General features: G+C 38.6%; 2 protein-coding genes across 9 annotated transcripts in view; one reads left to right on the top strand and one right to left on the bottom strand.

Annotated features, from left to right (window-relative positions):
• SLF1 (SMC5-SMC6 complex localization factor 1) overlaps positions 1–6067 on the bottom strand; it is a 40888-nt gene extending 34821 nt beyond the window's left edge. For both annotated transcript variants that reach the window (XM_035310867.1, XM_035310868.1), the window contains exons 1-5: positions 5935–6067; positions 5438–5551; positions 5200–5275; positions 2478–2721; positions 1353–1515 (exon numbers count right to left, since the gene is read on the bottom strand). In XM_035310867.1, the coding sequence (XP_035166758.1) occupies positions 1353–1515; positions 2478–2721; positions 5200–5275; positions 5438–5551; positions 5935–5961 (624 nt within the window). In that variant the 5' untranslated portion in view covers positions 5962–6067. The remainder of the gene's footprint in view (positions 1–1352; positions 1516–2477; positions 2722–5199; positions 5276–5437; positions 5552–5934) is intronic.
• Positions 6008–18867, top strand: part of KIAA0825 (KIAA0825 ortholog) — a 252687-nt gene continuing 239827 nt past the window's right edge. For 3 of the 7 annotated variants that reach the window (XM_035310860.1, XM_035310861.1, XM_035310862.1), the window contains exon 1: positions 6040–6141. In XM_035310860.1, coding sequence (XP_035166751.1) covers positions 6040–6141 — 102 coding nt within the window. Of the gene's footprint in view, positions 6142–12542; positions 12716–16904; positions 16992–18867 lie in introns of all 7 variants that reach the window. The other 4 variants (XM_035310864.1, XM_035310865.1, XM_035310863.1 and 1 more) reach the window with 2 other exon arrangements.

The raw sequence follows: 18867 nt of genomic DNA, 5'->3' as shown, positions 1-18867 counted from the left end.
TTTATTTAACTTTCTCTGTCCTCAACTGTGGAAAGATTCCCTCTGTATTAATTAATGGTATGCTTAGACAGCAGTTCATACACCTATTTTAGGAATTACAATTCTTGCAGCATCAGTCTCAGTACATTGATTGAAAAGGGAATATAGATGAGAAACTTACGTAAGATTCCTAGTGCAGGAATAGTTTGAGTGAATTTCCTCTGCCCAATATAGAGTCCCCTCAGAGAATTCGTATGGCAACCACAAATTCCTCCCAGCCATGAAGGACTATGAGCAAACTTATTTCTGATTTAAGAATCTGAATCTTTTTACCAGACGCTAATGTTACGAACAGAAAGGTAGAATAATTGAGGTTAGTTGAGAAAAGAGGTAATTAAATTGATTATGAAGCATGAGGATACCATTAAAATTTATTTAAATGCCATATGCTAAACCCAGAAAAAAAAAATCTACACATATATAGAGACAGACAGATAAACACACAGATCATAGAATTGTAGAATCCAAGGGTTGGAAATGACCTGCAAGATCAACTGGTCCAACCATGATATGCGCACACTCTTGAAATTGTTACCAAAATAAAGAGAATAAAAATTAGTATTTTTCTTGGTAATTTATGAATAACTTATAAACTGTTTATTTGATGGTTAGCTATACTGAAACTTCCTCCTGAAGCCTAATTACTTTTTTCACTAGTAATAGCACAAAGCAGGAGCCGAGAAGGAATGTACAGAGCAAGAAGATGTATGCTTCTTTGGTGTCATTTCTACTGGTTTGAATCAAAACACTGCTTTGAGAAAGACAATTTTTCTGTAACAGACTGGTTACGGTTGGAGGTACCTCTGGAGATCATCTGGTTCAACTCCTTGCTCAAGCAGGGCCACCCAGAGCAGGGTGGCTTTTGACAGGCCCAGGTAGCCTTCAAAGATCACCAAGGAGGAGACTCCACCACCTCCCTGGACAACATGTGCCACTGCTCCGTCACCTGCACAGCACACAAGTGCTTCCCGCTGTTCGGGGAGAACCTCCTGTGCTCCAGTTTGTGCCCACTGCCTCTCATCCTGGCACTGGGCACCACTGAAAAGAACCTGGCTCCACCCTCTTTGTACACCCCCTGCTCCTGGTACTTATACACATTGAAGAGTTCTCCCCTAAACCTTCTCTTCTCTAAGATAAACAGTCCCAGTACAAGAAAGCTGTTTTACTCCTAATCAAAGCTCAAAACATTCATGTGATTGTATCCGTCTCTATTATTAATGCTGCATCATACATAGTAATCAGTAAGCCTGACATAAATTGCTAACAACAAAAATGAAAAATCAATTTTATGAATATTTTTTAAATTTACTTACCTCCAAAAGGTAATCTCCTATATACTGCAAAGGGTAGCACTGATCTTCAGATAAACGTTTTTCATTTTGCATAAGAAAAAACTTATTACGGACGAATATATGAGTGATATCTCTCCCCATATTTTGGGATGAACATATGGTTGCCTTTCCAGCTTGCAGAACTCTAAACAAACATATTTGGAAAGATTTATTTACTGTGCTTACATTCACACTGCTAAAAGTTACGTTAATGTTCACAAACTACAGGTAAGAGAGTGCAGACACATGACATTGCCCAGCCTTCATTAGGAGGATGAAAGGGTGCTTAACAGCCCTGAGTAAAGGAAGGAACACACTTGGCAAGACTGCAGACAGGTATCTGGTGATGTGGCTTGCAGCCCTGCTCCAAGATCAACCAGACAAACTTCACTCCTTTCTTGCCTGTGCATCTGTGGTACACCCAGACCTGAGAAGTACTCCTAACTAACTGGAATTTCAACAAAGGAGAGTAGGACACTGATGGATAGTTCTAAAATAAAGTCAGGGGCTGCTTGCTTTTACTGTTTTAGACAAAAATGTTACTTTTAATACTCTGCTTGTGATAGTACATATACTTTAACCATGGAACCCAAATGTGTAGGAAGGAAAACAAACAAAAAAAAAGTAGTCTGAATTCTCACACTGGAGTTTTTCTTTTCCTTCGTATCTGTTACAGTACATATTAAGTGTTACAGTACAAATCAGGTCTTCAGAACAACAAGACACTGTTGCAGGTCACCCAACCCAGTGAAATGATTCTGGCTACCATTTGTATGTAACATACACAAAGTAAAGCAGTACTCTGACAAAGCAAAAATCTATGTACCTTGTCTCATGAAGAATGTTTCTGTTTACTTAAGATACTAACATATGATAATGCATACTGTATTTAACACTCTACTAAAAGAAATCCAAAAAAGCAGCGATGTCAAAGATTAAAAGAATTGCAAAATGTAGGAAAAGTATGTTAATGAAAATGATTCAGAGTTTGAAGAGCCAGCAGTTGTTATGGACCAAATTAACTGGGATGGAAGAAGAAAGATATGTTCGACCATACCGTAACTGTTCTGTTGCTCGTTATTTAAACTTTAAGACATATCCTCCTACCTTATAATAGACTTCATTCGTTTATCACCTTTCTTAACAGCGAGGATAACTTTCCATCTGTGGAAGGCCCCTGGAGCACTAGACTGTGTCAGTTCTTTGCGCCATCTTTTAGGTGCAGATTGCATTTGAGGTGAATAATGGGTGTCTTTTTCAATTTTATATCCCCATTCGTACGTTGTTTCATCAAGCCATCTGCCACTTTCGGCACTATTAATTATGTACTCCTTAGTTAGTATCCACTTTCCTAAAAAGCAAATGAACTGTCAACCACAAAAGATTTTTTTGTGCAGACAAATGGCAATCAGCTGAAGATCTACTATAAAATTAACTTCAACCTTTCTTGTGCAAATAAAAGCTGGAATTATAAGTACCATTTTAAAAACTTCTTCCTACTACAAGAGTTCTCATCTTCACGGTTTAAAAATGAGAAACCTCACAATACCACTGAAAATGATCGTTTTGTTTTCTTTCAAATGATCAAGTACCTTTTTACCCTTCCAGATAAATTACGTGACTCTCTCCTCAAAAATCTGCAAATGGAAGTTTCCAGCTTTCCAGATTTTGTTTTTTACAACTTGCAAAGAATCTTGCTTAACCCTCTGTTTTCAAGAGAGGCTGAAACTTTTAAAACTGTACCTAAAGAGATCTGAGGTGCATTTGGTGTATTTGTATGTAACAATGCTGTCAAAGCACATTTGCTACTGTTTTTTTTTTTGTTTGTTAGTTTCTTTGCTTTTGCTAAGGGCTTAATTAGTGAACTGAGGCAATATTTTACCACCACTAATTAAAAAGATGGATAAAGTTTTTAGCATGTAAGCTGTTTATTTTATATATTCTTCGTACAACTTACATTGCAAGTACAGTTAATACCAACGTTAAGGGGATTTGGTTTTAGACTTTTGTCTTTCCCCTTTCTTCTTTTCACAACCTTTTCCTCTCCTCCTTTGGCTCCACCTCCTCCGCCTCTCCTTTTTCGTCTTCTGCATATATGCTTCTGATACCGTATGTAATGATCTTCCCCTTTTTTTCCTCTGACTCTCTCTTCTTACAGGTTCAGGTCAAGAGCTGTGCCTAGTACCCTGCTCCTGTATTGAAACACTACCCACTGTAAGATACTGTAAGAGAAATTGACTTGAATTGTGTGAACCTAATTGGCTCCACAGAACAGCAGGGCTGACTGGCAAAATGTCTCAGTGCAGGAGCACTGATGGTATTTCTATATAACCTAGTGTAGGTACCAGTAGACTTCTGATGAAATAGGTGTGTTGTACACAACGTGTGTGTTAAAAAAAATCACTTTCATTTTTAAGTATCCATCTCAAAATATCTGTCAGCTAGTGAGTCCATGAAGACTGGCATCCTTGTTTATTTACATTCACTTCTATTGAGTTCTAATTGGGTTTAAATATGATCTGTTGTACTTAGGAAAAAATGCATTAGGAATGAACATACTCTGTCTGCCACCAAGGGATTACGCAAGAACAGTGCCTTTTCCAAAATTAAGTTGTAGATGGTTTTGGGGAAGGTTTGAAAACACAGAAATATGCGAGAGCTTTGCATTGCCATGTGGAAAGTATGTATATCGTTTCCACTCAGTTCAAGAAAAAAATATCCAGTTGTTCTAGATCTCCAAAAGTAAAATAAATAAAATTTAATATCTAAAGTACCTAAAATATAAAATGAAATACTACACCACAAATATGATTCTAAATATATCCATAGATTAATATTGTTTCTCTCGTGGCACTTTTCATTCTCTTTCCCTTTTGATATGAGTTTGATCAGAATTTTTAGATCCGTTCAAGTAGTCATTAATGCATATACTGAAATTCTAGCAGTGACAGATGATTGAAAATACCTGCTAATGTAGTATGCATGTCTAAAATAAGATCACGAATTTTACAGGTATACCCACAAGTAAATTTATCTATTTCTGTCTGTAATCTCTTAAATTCAAGATTCAAGATCCATCCCAAAACTTCCTTCAACCATTTGTTCTAACACAGTACGGAAAAAAAAAAGGATGACATCTAAACAGATAATTAATGAGGACAGCAACATCTTGTAACTCTGCAATATTTTCTAAACTCATTATACAATGCTCACAGGTAACTTCTCTTAAAAGTAATCTTAAAATACATAAATATGTGATTCTTGTTCTAAAAGCGTTTTAGTTGCTCCAGTACAGAATTCTGGCATCCGAACTTAGGTAAGAGAAGAACAAGAGGAAAGACCAGAGGCTCACCTAGTAAAGTGTCAGTGGCAATAGCCTGGAATTTTGTCATGCTGCATAAGCAGAAACTTAGAAACAGTGATCCTTGACAACGAATGTTACAGCAAACTTGGTGTCAATAACTAGGTGCCCATACTCTATCCAGTCCCTTTTCAAGTGAGGGATATATAATAAGCACCTGTATCACTTGGATGTGACCTCAGGATACAACTGATACATAAGAAAAGCTTTTGTTTAGAAACAAACGCTCTGTATCAAACGAAAGAAGATGGCACGCATATCTCTTAGGTGCTTACCAAGGCAAAAAAAAGTGTAAATCTAAACTTGAACAAACTACTTTGACAAAAATCAAGGATATTTGGACAAGCAGAGGTTGCTTTTGTAAGACAGTCCGTTCATGAAATTAAAACAGTTAACTAGAAGCCTTCAAGGGCTCCTTTCTAGTTCTGTTTTGATTCTTTGAAATTTTACAGCAAATCTTCTACTCACCTGCAGCACAGGCAGCTAAGAACTTTTCACTCTTGCAAAGCTTTTTCGCTATCAGATGTGTACAATTTCTGTATTTCTAATAAAAACAGAGACAAAATACACAAGTGTTATCACTGAAAACATCTTAACTTTCTTGGCTACTTATACACAACTCTAAATTACTACAAAGTCCTTGATTTTAAGGGTTGCATTTTCTCCCTTCCTGCTTTAAACCATCACGTCTTTTAACGAACAGTACCTTATTATCAAAGAAAACACAGTCCAGTTTGAACAGCAACTCAACTAGTGCTTTCTTCTCTCTTTTTCTAAACCCAGTTAACTGGATTCTCCGTTTCAGGCCACCACTCGCCATCTGTGAGAAGAAAAACAAGCGAAAAGGAAACACAAAACCCACATTAGGAAACTCTGCCTGGTGGATTTCCGAAGGAAAAAAAAAAAAAAAAAAAAAAAAATAATAATAATAATAATAATAATAATAATAATAATAATAATAATAAAGAGTGGGGAAACACAACGCCAGGAGCCTCGTTACCCAGCGGCCACCCACCGCCCGGAGACCACCACACAGCCCGCCGCCACCGCAGCCCCGAGCACCCCCGGCACGGCAGGGCCCCCACGAGCGAGGGAAAGGCGAAGGAAAGGCGAGGAAAAGCCGCCTCCTCCTCTTCTTCCTCCTCCTCCTCCTCCTCCTCCTCACAGGAGGCCCCTCACGGCTCCCGCCCGCGCCCCACGTACGCTTGGCGGGAAGGCGGCGTCCGCCATTTCGCGTCCCCCTCCTGGCCGGGCCCTGCCCCGGCCGCTCCCCGGCGCCGTGGCCGCCTCCTCCCGCTCCGCCTCCGGATGTGGCGGCGGGGCCGTTCCGGGCCGTTGTCACCGACGCTCGGCGGTCGCCTGGGGGGCTGCGGGCGCGGAGTGGAGCGGGACTTGGGGGCACCCGGCCGGGTAAGTGGTCCCGGCGGGGCTGCCCCCTGGCTGAGGAGCCCTCCCCGGGGCTCCCCGGGGTGCGGCTGAGGCCCGCGGCTGGCGGGCGGAGCGCGGCTGGGCGCTGCGCACTTCCACGGCTCCCCGGGCGGCGGCAGTGCCGCCACAATCCGAGGGAGGAGATGAGGAGGAGGAGGAGGAGATGGTGGTGGTGGTGGTGGTGGTGGTGGTGGTCTTCTCTCGGGCCGAGTGTACCGCGAGGGATGGGGACAGCGGGATCGTGAGGCGAAAGGGAGGGCTGGGAAACAACCCGGCGCCTCCTCGGAGGCTCGGACGTGCTTTTTGGCTCTGAAAATCGCAACTTTTGTCAGCAGACCGCAGCAGGAGCCGACGGCGGTGTCTCGTAGGGGTGTGAGGTGGCACCTTGCTTAGCAGAGGACAGCGGCGGAGGAGCTGAGGAGCAGCGGTGTAGGTCCGGGCTGAAGTGCCCCCAGCCTGGAGCAGTGCCCCAGGGACTGCCCATCCTGTGGGGCCTTTTCTGCTCCCACAGAAACTTCCCGGGTTCCACAGGGTGAAGGCTGACCCAGGGGGTGGCTGGGGACCGCTACAGATGGGTGTCCAGGACACTTTATTTTGGCTGAGAGGATTGCTGCCCTAGTGGTCCAGTTGGCCCCAAGTCGCTATCGTGGAATTCAGTGATTTTTTTTTTAATTTATTTTTTAATTACAAAGGTGCCTTAAAAAGTTTTAAAAAATACTGAGATTATACGTCAACCATGCAATTTAGAAACTTAGAAATACTAGAATGACAGTTGTTGGTGAAACTTTGTTTTGGTCCCTTCCAAACCTATGAGGTGTGACTCCACTTGATTCCTCGTGTCACCTTCACGCACAGAGTGGATCACACACAATAAATAGTTTAGTGTTTTTTAACTAATAAAATGGGCTTTGTAGGATACTTTATTTTTATGCCTACGGTTGGAAAACAGAAGGCAGGTATCCTGAGTCAAGAACCTTGAGTTGCCTCAGAGAACTGAATGCTACTCTCTCCCCATAAAATTCGTATGTGATAGTGGACAAGTTGCTTTGTACTCATTGAGGTAGCTGTTCTTTCTTTCTTTTCCTCTTTTTTTCTTTTTCTTTATTTTTTTTTTTAAAGATGTAAACTGAGACATGCATGTCAAAACTTTCACAAACGTTATGTTTTTGTCACTACACTTTAGGTCAACAGAAGGAACACTTTGAACTCATTAGTGCTCTAAAACATAAGTATTCCAGTGGGAAAACACCACCACCACCCCCCCAAAGAAAAAGCACAACCACCATGAACGCGCAATTTTTTTTAGATTTAGACATCTAAAGTGTGGCTGCACATTGGACACTTGGTTCTCATCCTGTCATTTTCCCAGCTTTCAACATGGAAAAATAGATCTGTCTGTCCTCATGAGTCTTCTGTTGCTTTTTATAAAGTATTTGGGTACTCCAGTGATTTAATGAACAAGATGGTGAGAAATGTATTTGGAATCCCAAGCAATGTTTTGATTTCATGCTTCACATAAGACATGGAGTTGAACTGAATAATTATCTAACATGAAAAATGTTTATCCTGTCTGTAGGCTCATTACTATAAAGTAACGCAAAAACTGTAACCACTTTTGAAGGAAAAGCAAAAGTAGATTTAGGTTGCTACTCTTACTGCTTACTGAAGTTTTTTCCTAACTTGTATCCTTAACATTGCAGTTATATTTTTGTACTCCAGTATGGTACAGCAACCATCAACTACCTCTGTCATTAGTTTTTGATATAGTTGGCACTGAAAAGTCTTTTCACGTCTACGAGACTATTCAGAATCAAATGGCTTTTTTTATTGCTTGCATTACTTAACAGACAACGAAAATTAGTTGCACATTACATTTTCTGTTTTGTACCTATTTCACCTTTATACCTTCACTGCTGAGTTGTCAGTGCTGTAAATAAATTCATATTAATTCTCATAATTGGAGAGCAGGAAGTCCAAAATATGCTTGTTTTGCAATATGTGATCTAGGGTTCAGACTACACTTAATTTATTGTCTATAAATATTGTATTTATTTGATAGTCAAAATTTTCTCTAATTTAAAAACTGGAAAAGAAAGACCTACAGCTGTTCATAAGAGTAATTAATTTGGGGTTTGTTTACTCTGGTAAACCTGAAGTAAATAGTGTTTGGATTAATATATTTTAAAGCTAACAGTTGAATTATTATGATTATTAACAATTATTAAGTGCTAATTATTACTTAACTAATAATAACAAATAGATTTATGCCATAGTGCTCCTGACCAACTAGAGAAGTCTTCAACGTGTAACACTAACTTTCAGCTCAGAATACTGTGAACTTACTACTAGTGAGGAAGTTACATGCTGATATGCTGTTATCTTTGAGAATTTATTTTTTTCTTGTCTGTGGCATGTGAAATATATGTAATCAAAACAACTGAAACCTCAAACACTTCAATTACATTGCTGTTGCAGTGTAGCTTTAACACGGCAAGAATGTTACCTTCATTTTGGTGATGGACTTTGGGTTTCATTTATGCTCTCAATTTTTTTCGTAATAAGACTAAAATGTTTTCTTCTTTTTCTGTTCTTGCAGTGATCTCATTAGAGTAAATATCTTTCTTCTCATTTTTTTTTTCTAATTTACAGGAGAGAAGATGGGTTCTCATAAAGCTATGGGTAGTTTAATTGGAACATTTTCCAGCACCTCTCAGTTTCTTTGTCCTAGCAGAGATGGTTTATTTGTGCCATATTGCACACTATATCTAATCTCCTGGTCTCTGTTTGAGATAGATATCTACATTTCATGATTTACAGGGCTACACAAACAGTACTTCACAAAGATTTCCTTTGCTCTTTCACGGAAAGGGTTTACGTGCAGTGTTTCAGGCACCCATCCCTTCAGACTTTCTGTCTGCTTCTTTTTAATTTTATTTCCTAGAGACACACACACACACACAAAAAAAAAAAAAAAAAAAAAAAGAGGGAAATTTATTTTTCATTACACTCTTCTAACTTTCTGCCCAAAACTACTTTTTTTTTATTATTATTATTATTTTTTTTTTTTTTAAGGCAGCTTAGGGCTTGGGATCCTTTTGACTTTCTGTGTGGAAAATGAAAACTGATTTCTTGCAGTAATGGTGATTGGGATGCAAATCACACACAGACACACAGAAGTGTAGGGGTTGGAAGGGACCTCAAGAGATCATCGGGTCCAACCCCCCTTGCAAAGCAGGTTCCCTAGAGCAGGCTGCCCAGGTAGGTGTTCAGACGGGCCTTGAATATCTCCAGAGAAGGAGACCCCACAACCTCCCTGGGCAGCCTGTCCCAGTGCTCCGTCACCCTCACCGTGAAGAAGTTCTTTTGCATGTTTCTGTGGAACTTCCTGTGCTCCATTTTGTGGCCATTGCCCCTTGTCCTGTCCCCATAAACCACTGAAAAGAGGTTGGCCAAATCCCTCTGTCTCCCATGCTTAACATATTTGTAAACATTGATGAGATCCCCTCTCAGTCTTCTTTTCTCCAGGCCGAACAGACCCAGGTCTCTCAGCCTTTCCTTGTAGGGAAGATGCTCCAGGCCCCGTATCATCTTTGTGGCCCTCTGCTGCATTCTTTCCAGGAGATCCCTGTCTTCTTTGTAACGGGGAGCCCAGAACTGGGCACAGTACTCCAGGTGAGGTCTGACCAGGGCAGAGTAGAGGGGGAGGATCACCTCCTCTGACCTGCTGGCCACGCTCCTTTTAGTGCACGCCAGGATCCCATGGGCCTTCTTGGCCAGGAATCATGCATAGGTATCTTTTTCTGTTCATTATCATATCATTATGATTACAATTATGATTGTGATTATCTTATCATTATAATTATTAAGTTTATATCTTATCATACTTTTCATTACATACGTGTGGTGGTTTCACACTGATGGCTAGCTGAGCTTCACAACGTCACTCTCTCATCCTTCCATACGATGAAAAAATTGCTCATGGATTGAGATTAGGACGGGGAGATAGCTCACCAGCTATAGTCATGGGGCTCTCCGTGGGCCACAGCCTTGTGCAGTCCACATCCACCTGCTCCACCAGGGGCTCCTCCACGGGCTGCAGCGTGGAGATCTGCTCCGTGTGGGACCCATGGGCTGCAGGGGGACAGCCTGCTCCACCAGGGGCCTCTCCACAGGCCGCAGGGGAACTGCTGCTGCCTGCCTGGAGCACCTCCTGCCCTCCTGCTGCACTCACCTTGGGCCTGCAGGGCTGGTGCTCACTCAGTTCTCACTGCTCACAGAGGCTGCCCATGCACCCCCCCCAAAATAAAACCTTGCCATGTAAACCAAATACAATACATAAAATATTTTCCATCATATGAAAAAGTTTACTGCTTGATTGATTAACAACTGTACACTTTAAAACAGGATTTCTTAGAGGTATTTTTTTCTGTTGCCTCAACTCTAAGATTTCGTCCGCTAATCTTGGACATTGGCTCTCTCTGCTTATGTACATACATGTATATACTTATCTAAGCACTATCATTGGAGAAAACAAAAGTCAAAATGGGTGAATTTGGGTCAAACGCTTAGTAATCACAGCTTTGTAAAAGCAACCAGAAGCTACACTGAAAAGTCTGTCATAAAAACTAAAACTGTGTGAAGTGTCTCCACACTGCCTTCATGTGGAGAAAAATCTTACTTTGTGCCCTCTTCTAAATCCATTTTTTAAGTCTACCCTTAGTAGGAAGCACTCACTGGCTTTGTTCTAATGGTGCAGGAAAAAAAAATATATTTTTTTTCCTAGAGTTATAAGGGATTACTGGAATTAGAAGTAATATGAACGTAATAAAAACCTACAGATGCTAGAATAGTTTCTTATTAATAATAGTTCTTCTGTAAATGTACTTAAAGTTTTTTGTGTGTGTGCTGGTGAATATAGGAGTGGCATAACGCGCATTTTGAAGATTGTTGCTTTTCTTCAAGCTGCACCGTAAACTCAGTTATCATAAGTTTGTATTTATATTCAAAATCAACTTCTATGGTCTTTTCAGGAGGCATCATTTGTGTCTCTCAGGTAACCATTTTACTTACACAGATCATTTCTTTTTCTGATTATTGTAAGCTCGGCCCATCTTATGTCCTTGCATTCATCTTCCCTTCTGCCAGTTCACATCCCATTAATGTGTGTCACTGGATCAAAGCCGAGGGACAAGTATAGATAGGACAGCACGAAGTTCCACAGCTTGTTCAGTAGATGATGCTAAGCTATACACTTTGTATTTGGCCACTTATTAAGGAATTAGCGAAATGCACTTCATTAGTGCACTTCAGCCATCCATGACTTGGAGTAGGGTTGTTTTTTTTTTGATCGTTTTAAAATGGAGATAGTTGGATGGTTTGGTTTTGCATTTAATACTTCTGTACTACACAAAATTTGAGCTTCTTTTCATTGCCTGGCGATAGCTAGTCCATTGCTGCTTGGACCTTTTTTCTTAACCAGTATATCAGTCCTCTGCCCTGACCTACATCCACCATGCCTGCCTGGCATCCTTAATCCACCTACTTCCCCCACTGACCTTCTCATATTTTCACCTGTGTCGGAGACCTGTTCTGAAACGGTCAGCAACGTTTTGTTCATCGAGGTCCTTTCAGCATTTTTCTTTTGAGAATCTGCATCATCCCATTCAGATCATGCGTGTTAATTGTGTGTGTGTGTTTTAAAGCATTTTTTTTTGCCTTCGGTGTATTATTCTTCCTTGAGCAACTCCTGTCAGAATGGTGAGTGAGTAATGGTAGCTGTAATTATAATTTTTTTTTCATAGTAATTGTGTGTTTTTAAAAAGCATTCTGTATATACTCAGAATGTTCAGATATGAAAAAATGGCTTCTTTTCTGTAATAAAAACAGAACAAAACAGTTTTATTTCTTTAAAGAGTATTGTAGAGCTTCCTTTTAATAGCTTAGTTGCCCTGTAAGTTAATGTGAGAGTATTGTCATCAGGAGATATTGCTGATAACTCGTATTTCTTACAACTTTATTTGTCATCCATCCCTAAGAAATCCAAGGCACTGACAAAGGCAAGCTTCCTCAGTGTATCTTTAGTGTCTTAAAAAGGCTGTAGTAACTTTGTGTGTCCATTGGCGTTTTTTTTTTTATTTTATTTTATCAGCAATAATTGTCTGTTAGACTTAAGAAGCAGACAGCATTTGCCAAAAAATCGATCCAAAACCAACTGTCAGTCTGTTGGAAATAGGTATGTTGTATTACTGTAAAAACCTATTGCCATAAGAAAGGGTGTATCTTTTCAGGTAGGCTTTGAGCGTTTGATGATCAGGCTCATTTCAATGCAGAATATGCTGAATATCTATCTTTTTTTTTTTTTTTTCTTCATTGTTTTTGTGAAGAATTCATTTGGAGGAACAAGAAGTTCTGGTTAATGGCTGACACTTGTGGAGTTAGAAGTGAAAAGAAGTGGCGTGTTGTTACTGAGAAGATTACTGTCTGATTCTACTAGCCTTTGGTGTACCCAGAAACAAGACATAAGTCTTTGTCCCACCCAGAGATACTGCTCTATGTTGTGAGTGACATGTACACTTATCTAAAGAGTCAACAATATCCTGTAGTGATCTGTAGTCTCAGGAGCTTTTTGAGAATTGGAGAGGTCCTCCAAATCGCTTCCTGGAAATAATCTAAGGATTGCAGAAAAGGCAGCTAGACCTTTCGCAGAGGGAGTGCTTTGACAGTCCCTTATGCACAGAATAAAAGACTTCCTTTGAAGCAATGACATAGATAAGGTCTCCTCCTCTTTTCTTCCGCTTTCTCAGTGAAGTAATGACATTTATTAGTGCAGAAGATTTTCGCTTTTAGTGGTTTCTCCCATCTGGAGTGCCAGTATTGACAGAAGGGCACTGAGGTTAGCAACATCCCTTGCAACATGATTGCTCATAAAAATCATCATTAAGGGCTGAAGTACCAGCAGAGCTGAAATCACGGGCTGGGAACAGACTGTCTTTTCACGAAATGTTGGGGGGCATGAAAGCTTCCTTTGGGAATGCATTATGAGCTCTTCTGTATAAGCATAACTCTTTAAGGACGGTACCCCTGCTGCTGCTGCTTCTCCTCCTTTCCTGCCTCCCCATTCCCAGCAGCATCCTCAAAGATCTGTCAGGCAAGTTACACTGCCAGATCAGAATGGAAGTTAGATATCCAGTGTCCTAATTCCAAGGTGTTAAGAGGTAAACAGAAGCCTCCTTCTGCAGGACCTGAGAAATGACTTCACTAGAAGAGTTGCTAGTAGCAACAGTCAATAGAATATGGATCTTTTGGGTAATGAGAATGTTGTAAGTGAAATGATTTTGAATTCAGCTCACTAAGGGATTCTGGGGGCCGGTGGCCTTTGAGATGCCTCTCCCCAAGTGGAGATACCGCTGTACGTTTGTGCATCTGCAGCTAACTCTTCCCATGTTTTCAGTGGTGGGGAACACTTCACCAAATATGACTGTTCCCCTCACGGGATGGCAAAGTCGGTGTGGTAGGAGAGGAAACAAAGTTAAAAAGGAGCAGCATGAGGAATAATGGGGAGACCGGTTCGGAGAAGCGCATATGTAGCATATTGGACGTACATGATCCAAGTCTTCTAGGGTAAAGGGTAAATGCTGATTGAAACGTGGTGAATTAATCTGTCATCTTCTAGTTTAAACTTTTGGAGTTGCTGCAATTCATGGAGGCATAAAATAGGCCTAGGTAAATTATATTTAGAAGTGTTTCCATATTTAACGTATTCATATGCCAGATTTTTCTAAGCAAAATGTACATCTCTTAAGTGTTCAGGGTGCTTCTTATATGGGAATGAAATTGTTTTTGAAAGAGACCATGTGGAATTAATCTGAGACACCGTATCTAGTTAAAAATGTGTATGCGTACATATGTCTATATAAAAATGTATAGGATGATATTATGGGCCGTGTATGGGCTTTTCTTGAACAAAGCAAAATTCTTTACTAATCCATCCGACTCATTAGAAAGTATTTGTTCAGTACTGACATACTGAAGTATGAGTATATTTACTCCATGCAAAATTTCCTATAAATATTTTTGAGTGCGTAGTATTAGGCCACTTTATAAGTAAGGAACTAAAATAAAAGTTATTTACATAAAGAATATTTTATTATTTTTTTTCTTTTCCAGTTTCCCTGTATACAATGTACTTTAAAATCTTTCTAAATACGTGATTAGTGTAATTAGCATACCCATAGTCTCTCTAGTCTTCAAAAGCATCCTTTTTTACTTTTACCAATTTGTTGAAGCTCCTGCACTGTGTTTTGGGTTCTGAAGTCCACGTTGATGGAAGAGTTTCATTTTTTCTGGGATGAGGAGAAAAATGCCCATGTTTCATAGGCACTGATATTCTAAAATGGAGTTTGATCATTTTTTTGACTGATTATATGTTTTATCCGTTGGAAAGCTTTTCAAGGATTTCTCCACTCTGATGGGACACTTTTCAAATCTGAGCTTAAATTTATTGAAACTCTTCTGTAGCCTCTGGTTCTTGTAGCAGTATTGGTCTTTTCCTAAAAGTCTGAGTAATATGGTTAATAATTCTCCCCTTTAGAACTAACTGTGTCAGCGAGCTGTCAGCTCTGTGATGTGCCTGATCTCCTTCTGTCTTGCAGGATTCAATTCAATATCAAATTCAATTCATCTGAATGGCAATGCAAAAGACTGCCAGAATGTTACTCTGTTCTACTTTGTAATTTCCTCTTCTCTTCATTTTTAAATTTTATGTTTGATAACGCCGAATCTCTTTATACATTGTCGCTTAATTTTATTTCTCATTAGTTAATATAGGTGAAATAATCAGTGTGAGTGTTTCTGCTTACAATTTTAGTTTTAGCAAATACGCTACTTATTTAACTTGTCCAAACATGTTGAAGGTATTGAATTTTAAGGCAAAAACATTCACAGTCTGAAAAGGGAACACTGACAAGTTCAGTCAAAAGGGAAAAGAAGAATAATTTATAAAAAGAACTGTAGATAATGATGCCATCCAGTTGTTTTAAAGTGCATCTGCCTCACCTTTAATGAATTAGATTTGTCAACAGCATATGTTTTATGCACCACTTCTAATGAAGTGGCATACCAGCACTACAGTGCACTTTGAGGTTTATTCCATCAAAGCTTTTTGCTGTCGTAAAGTAGACCTTTTTAAATAATAGATACTAAAAACTACATTTAAATAACATTAAGGTTGTGACACAAACACCAAATGACAAACTTCAGGCAATTCAAAGTTAGGGCTGACAACTTGTCATTAACTTGCATTGTTGCTTTTTAAAAAAGAAGCACGATTGCATGATTTAAGGATTGAATGTCAGACTAACTTTATATTTCTTGGCTTTTGTGGGCTGGAGTTACAACCTTGCTGTCATTTTTGATACATTTTTTTGCATAGCCTCTGCTTTCAGAAAAGTAATAAAAGCAGTGCAGAAGGTACAGGCTTTGTTGGCTTTGTTGTTCATTTAAAACACAGATGTGAAAGTATTGGTCCAAGAATAGGGGCTATCTGACTGTCAGACTTTTGAGCAGTTCTTTGGAACTTCCTTCCTCTTTGCTGATTCTTTTACAGAACTCCTGGGAAGTGGTTACAGGAACTGTAGTGCTGGGGTGCTGTGCTAAAACCCCTGCAAGTGTCAATAGATCCCAATCTCTTCCCACCTAAAGAAGCAGTTTGAAACAAACAAATAAACAAAAAGAGTACTGAATGAAGTAAGAATTTAATACATGTTGAAAGCCTTGAAAATAGATTATTTTAATTGCTTGAAATATTGTAAAAGGAAAGTAGGTGAACAGGGTATTTCCTTTTATTTCCTACATATGTTTTCCCATTTTGTTGCTGTTAAACAAAATGGAACTTTATATTCATGCCTATGTAAACACAATCCTTTCTATTGCTCTGTAGAGATGATTTCTCAAGGTCTGTGAATCAACTTCATGTTCAACTATGATACTTGTTGTAGTTTTGTTGATAAGGTCCACACTGCTGCCAAGTGGGCAGCATCTCACTGCAGTCCCCTATGCCGTGCCACCATCACAGCTGCCTGGTAACTGGGCTTTACAGATAGTAAGGGGAATATAAGGAATATAAGGGGAACAGAAGGAATATAAGGTATTTTTGCTGAGCTAGCTTTTAGCTACCTTATTTCATTCATTGCATTAGTATTCACAAACACTAGCAAAAGCAGCAGTCAATCTTTAGTTCTTATAATACAACATTCACTTCAGACTTCCATCTTTTTTGTATTTGTTATCTAAATTGATTTTTCTATGAGTCGGTGACCACAGGATAGATTATTCTCAGTGAAGCCTTTCTGTGAAGTTCAGAAACAATGACTGAGCTAGGTGGTCCTAACCTAAACATTTCTAATACCTGCCATGTGTTATTTTGTTTCATTCTGTGGCTTTCTACTTTCCCATTTGGCACTGATCTTATCATTATTGCTTTTCTACTTTTGGAACAACAAAATGAAGTACTATGCTACTGACGTGTTGTGTGTAATACATATCAATAGAAATGGAGGTTTACGAAGTTGTTAGCTTTTTTTTAACATTTTGATCTCAGACTATTATTTATTAGTTGGAATTAAGCATATGGTCTTATTGAGCGAGCAATTTTACATAATACTTAGGCCATTAGGATTTTTATTTGTAAAAGTAGTGGTTCTTCAGGTATTACCTATTGATCATTTAATTAATTTCTTTTTACACAGAACCACTGAAAAAAACAGTTAATTGAACATTATGCATGGTCTCTTAAAATCAAAGAAGATTTCAGTTATAGAGAGAACATACTGAAGGTATGTATATAAGTAAATTGTACATCTATATCTTCTGAAATCGACTTGTTATAAACTATGAATGCTTAAAAAGCTTTAACTGTATAATGAGATGAGGAAAGTGCTTATGGGTTCTAATCAAGAATATATGTGAATTTTTATTGATTAAAGAATACATAAGAGATGCTACAGTTATATTTAAGAGTGTTTTTAAAAGTCCTAGGCAAGCTTTGTTCATATCAGCAATTTTATAAATTCTTTTCTCTTTACACCAGATATAAAAAATGACTAGATGTTCTTTAAGAATTATATAGGTATGAATTTCAGCTGCATGCTAGTGTAATTTTGGAAGAAATCTGAATAAAGTATCTCTTTCTTTGTAGTTAGGAATATATGGCTATTTTAGAAGTTGCGACCATTGTTTCTGAAATGGTTATTTTTTAGCACTTCCTTAGGTACACCAGCCCCAAATATTTATTTTATTTGGAGCAGAACACAGTCTGTTCCATAATATACAGAAAAATCTGACAACCTCTCTTGTCCCTATGAAAAGGGTTAAGAAAGGTGACCCGTCTCTCAAGTTACCTGAATCTCTTTCCTCTGTGAAATCAATTCTATTTATCTTTGCTCTTTTTGAATGCATTCTCATTAATGCATATCAGCACAAAATTCTAACTTAAATAAGAATGTGTAATCATTCCAAGATGTCATTTTGGGAGCTATATTGTCTAGTACTACAGATGAAGAATTGGATTATTGGTGATACAAATAGTAGGCTATACAATGTTTCTGAGTCTTACCATGCCATTTGACTGGGAGCATGTGGGTTATGTCAGGTTATGCAGATACAGGGGGTGGTGAGGAATACAGCAGACTTGATTCTTTTCGTATTATCAACTTATCCCTGGAGCACACTGGTATGATAAAAAATGGAAGAAAAAAATGACTCTAGTCTGCCTCGGTATTAAAAATGAAATAATTCATTCAATGATATTCTGTGACATATACTTTAAAAACAAGAGGTTTTTGATTCTCTTGTTTGGAACAAACTTAAAGTTTCTGAATAGCGTTCAGCTCCAAAGATTAGAATGACTCAGGATACTGTAATGTCATTTATTACCAGCTCATCTAAGAAAAAAAATGTTATTTCAGTAAACGCTCTCTCCCTTTCCTATTCCTGAACTCTTTCTTTGTTACTCAGAACCCGTACAATTAAACACTTTTGTCACCAGATGCTTTGTTTGTCCTTGTAACATCCACCACACTTCTTTTTTTTTGGTGTTGCACGAGTCAAGAAAATCTTCAGCTGGCACCACCTGTTCTTGGCTGGCTCAGAACAAACATAATTTGTCTTGCAGATTAATGGAATAGAGTTGATACTCCAAGGTTGACTGTTGAACTCATATAAAAATAGATTTGGCTGCAACTTATACTTTGGAAGGATATTGTGGTAGAGTTGTCACTATACTCAGTTTTAGGCAGTTAATTACAAAAAGATAGAACCATAATTATTTGATTGTTTTCAACTTGAACCTTCTATGGCTTGTTGTGATTTTTTAAATTTATTTACAAAAGTAGCAAAATGCTATAAAAGTTAAGAAGAAATTTGCTGCAATGTTAATGTGACCCTAAAAAACTGTTACTCATTTTTAATTTAGTCTGTGTATTCCCCTCTTTTTCTCTCTAGAAACTTTAAATATAATGTTCCTTTAAGAAAAATAAAACAAAACAAAACAAAAAAAAACAGCTTTTTAGTTTTTAGTCTGTTATTGTTCTGAAGGAAAAGATTTATTTCATGTGATAGGTAAGTAGTGCACATTGTTTACACTGTACTTCCACTTCCCTGCTGGATACACAACTCATTTGAGTCATGTAATTATGTAAGAAATAACACAGT

The sequence above is a fragment of the Oxyura jamaicensis genome, chromosome Z (assembly GCF_011077185.1).
Source record: "Oxyura jamaicensis isolate SHBP4307 breed ruddy duck chromosome Z, BPBGC_Ojam_1.0, whole genome shotgun sequence".
Taxonomy (NCBI): Eukaryota; Metazoa; Chordata; class Aves; order Anseriformes; family Anatidae; genus Oxyura; species Oxyura jamaicensis.
The sequence above is the reverse complement of the archived record's forward strand: the minus strand, read 5'-3'. Positions and strand labels throughout refer to the sequence as shown.